Source organism: Athene cunicularia, assembly GCF_003259725.1.
Source record: "Athene cunicularia isolate RWA chromosome 8 unlocalized genomic scaffold, athCun1 chr8_part1, whole genome shotgun sequence".
NCBI lineage: Eukaryota > Metazoa > Chordata > Aves > Strigiformes > Strigidae > Athene > Athene cunicularia.
The window spans coordinates 5,964,764-5,968,863 of record NW_020799109.1 but is presented as its reverse complement, the minus strand read 5'-3'; the positions used below and the strand labels follow the sequence as shown (position 1 = coordinate 5,968,863).

Below are 4,100 nucleotides of genomic sequence, written 5' to 3'. Positions count from 1 at the left end.
GCTTTACCCCGCCCCCTGAGAGGAAGTGACGTCACAGCCACATTGGACTACGAGTCCCGGCGTGCCCCGCGCCCCGGGGGCGGGCCCGATCCGCCCGCACGGCCCCAGCGGTGCTGGCCGCGGGGGGGAAACCAGCAGGGAGAGCGCGGACCGCTGTCAGGGCCTCAGGGTGGTTCAACAGCAACACCCCGTCTCGCCTGAGCCCCACCCTCACACCTTATACCCAACCCTCTGCCCAGCTTCAGAGGAGCAGAATTCGGTATTCTGTGCACAAAACAAGAACCTCACATCACCCTCAAATACTTTATTCAGAGACAAAATAGCGTGGTGTGTGTAGATAGAATTTAAAAAAAGAAAAAAAAAAACAAAACACAACAAAAAGAAAAACCGCAGTAAAAGATTAAGATCAACAGTTCGCTCTCCCCACAGAACCAATCAGTCACCAGTGAGCATGGAGATGTCCATAGGTCCGTGGGACATCACTGTCCTTTCTTCTAGAAAAAACAGCCCCTGTGCTTGCATTCTCTGTGGTCTTCAGTGAAAAAAATAATCTAAAATATAATCACTGTGCAGATGGAGAAACAGGCATTGTAATCTGAAAGAGACAAATAACTCCTATGAATATTACAGCTCCTCGCAGGCACCAGAGGACACAATAAGGCACATATTTATATCTAAATGCTAAAATTCATTACTATCATATTGAATCTTAATAGGCACCTGGGATGCAAAACTGATTTTGCAGAAGGAAAGCTTCTGCACAATTAGATTGTCACACAGCTGGTCATTTTTTACAACCATTTTCGCTAGGCATATTTGTTTGGGTTTGTTTTGTTTTTTAATCTAATGTAGTTTCTAGTCAGTATAACACTCCAGTTTACACATGCACACTTGTGGCTGGTGTGCTTGCAGAGGGTTGGCCTCCGCATGCCTATTAGCCTTTTCCTGGACCTGCTCCACGTCTCGTCTCGTCATCTGCCTGGCAGCACTCCCAGCTACCAGGAAGCAAAACCTCAAACCATCCCACAGGAGGAATGTGGTCCGTAGGGGTGGCTCAGGCCCTGAGTCAGCCCTGCTGAGAGACCATACGGATGTCCCTATACACAGAGCTGCTGCTCTGAAACACAATTGTCACAAACATCAAGGAGAAAAAAAAATCCAACATTTTAACAGGAAGGAAAGAAAAACAGGAGTGGAGTAGTTTATCGCTTAAGTTTTACATGTGCAATACAAATTCTAACAAAAACTTTTGGGCTTTTAGAAGAAACTGAGGGGAAAAAAAAAATCTTTGAAATGACCTATGGGACTTGAGTAAATTATTTAAATGTGTGTTTCTTTGCCAAGAGTAAACCTAAAAGAAAAGAAAGATAACATGTCTTTGTTCCTCAGAGTCTTTTACGTTTTTATGGCTATAGTTAAAACTTATAACTAGAAGAAGAGTTAAATGGTATTTATATATAGGCACTATTTGGCAAAATTGGTCTGTTAAACCCTCTTCCTCTCTACCATAGTAACAGGGAAAAGTTTCAAGATGTCTGTAAGGATTAAAGAAGAAAGTTTAGACTGGATTCTTACCTTATTTACTGTTCCATTGTGAGCAGGGATAATAGGTGCAGGAAAATCCAGTTCAGGGGCATCAAAAAAGTATGCCTACATTATTACAGAGGAGAAAAAGGCTGTTTAGAGAGAAACAAACAGTTCTGCCTCATCCCAGCTCTTTCTTTCCACACCCACTGTTCACAAGGTACAAACACAGCATTGAAATGGCAAATTTGGATCTTTTCTGTTTTTATCAGATTAGAAAAGGTCAACTAAAATGGTGCTCTTAGCTGTACTTTAAATAGGACAGTTAGCAGCCTTTGAAAGAGACCTGTACTGGAAAGGATTGGATTGCAGATATTTGACTGCTTGCTGTTTCAACTGATGAAGCTCCAGGCACTCTCCAGTGACAGGAGCCCCACTAAAACCAGCTGCAAGTCTGCTAACACAGGAGTTGTGTTTTGACTTCACCTCCCTGCACACTGAGCTGCAGGGAACTGAATCTACCTACTCTGGAGGCTGTTTTCATAATGCTGACATTTAACTAAGTTCTAGCAGGTTTATGTCTTCATACATAAAACTCATAAGCATATCCTATATATTGAACATTTAATCATTTTAAAGGGTAAATTAAACATGGTACTCATTGGACTAAGCTGTGACTAGATACAATAAATGCTTTGCTGATACTATGATGAATTCGAGATAAATTTAAGAACGTTCTGAAAGTGATTTTGTGCTAAAGATATATTCATTCTTGAGTTTGTTGCTAGCACTGTCAAAGTCAGATTGACATCAATTTTTGCTATGTTTGAAACAATTAGAACTTTTACTTTGGAGGTTTGTCAGAGTACTATTTCGTTCTTTAGTAAAAAAGATTTTTCAGCAACCAGCCAACCATTCCTTCTCTGCACTGTAACATGTCACCAATGCCAGGAAATAACAGATTAGAGAAAAAGAAAGGCAGTGTGATACCAAACAGCCAACAGCCAGCAGGGCATGAAGCAGAACAATGGTCCCCACGGTTGCCAATGCAATCCTCCGGTTGTCATCTCGGACAGCGGGCCAAAAGGTCATCACCAAAACAGACCCCGAAAGGCACAGGGAGAACATCATCAGGACCCAGCGCACCACTTTTTGTGGAATGATCCATAAAATCTGTAAAAGGAAGGAAAATTATTGTTAAAGAGACTGTGGGAAATGGGGATTCATTTATTTAACGCATCGTTCTGTGACATTATCACTTCCAGCCAATTTGTGCACAAATTAACTCCTGTCTTATCTGATATGTCTCTGTTATTTGATGAAAGAATAACAGCATGAATGAGCTTTACTCCCAGACACAACACCAGTGTATCCCCCGAGTTACAGAACTTCCTCCAAGACCTGTCCCTTGCCAGAGTGGCCCAGGACGGTCCCTGCCAGGGAAACCTGGCCTCGGAGCCATATCCGTGGCCATCCCACATACCCTGGGGACACGCATAGCCCATTCCTGAAGCTGCCTGGAGCTGCCTACCAGGCTGGCCAGCAGCATCCTTGCTTGGATTTGCTGCCTCTGGGGAAATGACCTGTCCTGGGCTTCTCTAGGACCCACAGGACGTACTAGACCAGCTTCAACAAAAAGCTTTATTCTAGCCACGCAAAAAGAGCAAATTACTTGCCCAGTCCCCAAGGTTTTGACTAATATGAACAATATTATAAGAAACAGCACATTTTCTAAGCCAGGACCTTTTTTTCAGAGCCATGTAATAGAGGTGCAGCTCTTTCAGACCATACATACCGCTGTGGGAATGTAGATGAAGAGGGAGTAGCCGTATACACACACTATCTCCAGGAACGAGTAGGAGACAATGTTCATAACTTTACTGTTCCTCCACATCAGGAATCCCCAGAGAGCAAGGGGAACAAGCCAAGCGTATGCATAAATTGCTGTTGCTGCTATAGACACTGGAAATATGACAAAAGGTTTAATGTTCTACTTAGAATACCAGCCAGAATCAAAGGTGTAGAAGCATTTAGCCTGAAAACTAGAAAGCTACCTTTGATGTTACTTTAAAAATATAAACTTTGAATTATAAATAGAGAACTTCGCATTTACATCCAATTTACACCCACTACTTCAGCAGCACTTCAAGTTTGTTTAAAAGTAAAGACTCCAGAAAGTATTCTCTTGATATTTTCAATGTCTTTATTACACCTGTGCACAAAATGCTCTCAGTTTCAGTGTGAAAGGATGAGCCACAGAGGAAAGAAAAACTTGGTTAAAAATAAAAATTCTGCTACCAACAAGTACTAAAAATTTGGAATTCAGACATCCTGAAAAAATTGAAAGAGAAGACAGACACCAGTGTCACATCTTTAATTATTCAAGTGACTGGATTCCCAGGCAGCAGTGTTCTTCCAAGTACGTTGTGGATTTTAGAAACAAAGAGAAGCCGTGTTCCTCTGCAGGGACAGCAGCCTCCTCCATACTACAAAAACAGGTACAGACAACTGGCTCCTCACTTTGAGTTCTCTGGGCACATCTCAGCTGAACATCTGTTGCTTGTTTTCCAGAAGGG

The 4,100-nt window shown here is 42.3% G+C and overlaps 1 protein-coding gene across 2 annotated transcripts in view; it reads right to left on the bottom strand.

Annotated features, from left to right (window-relative positions):
- Nucleotides 1-298: 298 nt before the first annotated feature.
- The window catches only part of YIPF1 (Yip1 domain family member 1), a 10,264-nt gene continuing 6,462 nt past the window's right edge, over nucleotides 299-4,100 (bottom strand). For both annotated transcript variants that reach the window (XM_026853816.1, XM_026853817.1), the window contains exons 8-10: nucleotides 2,515-2,697; nucleotides 1,576-1,650; nucleotides 299-595 (exon numbers count right to left, since the gene is read on the bottom strand). In XM_026853816.1, coding sequence (XP_026709617.1) covers nucleotides 563-595; nucleotides 1,576-1,650; nucleotides 2,515-2,697 — 291 coding nt within the window. In that variant the 3' untranslated portion in view covers nucleotides 299-562. The remainder of the gene's footprint in view (nucleotides 596-1,575; nucleotides 1,651-2,514; nucleotides 2,698-4,100) is intronic.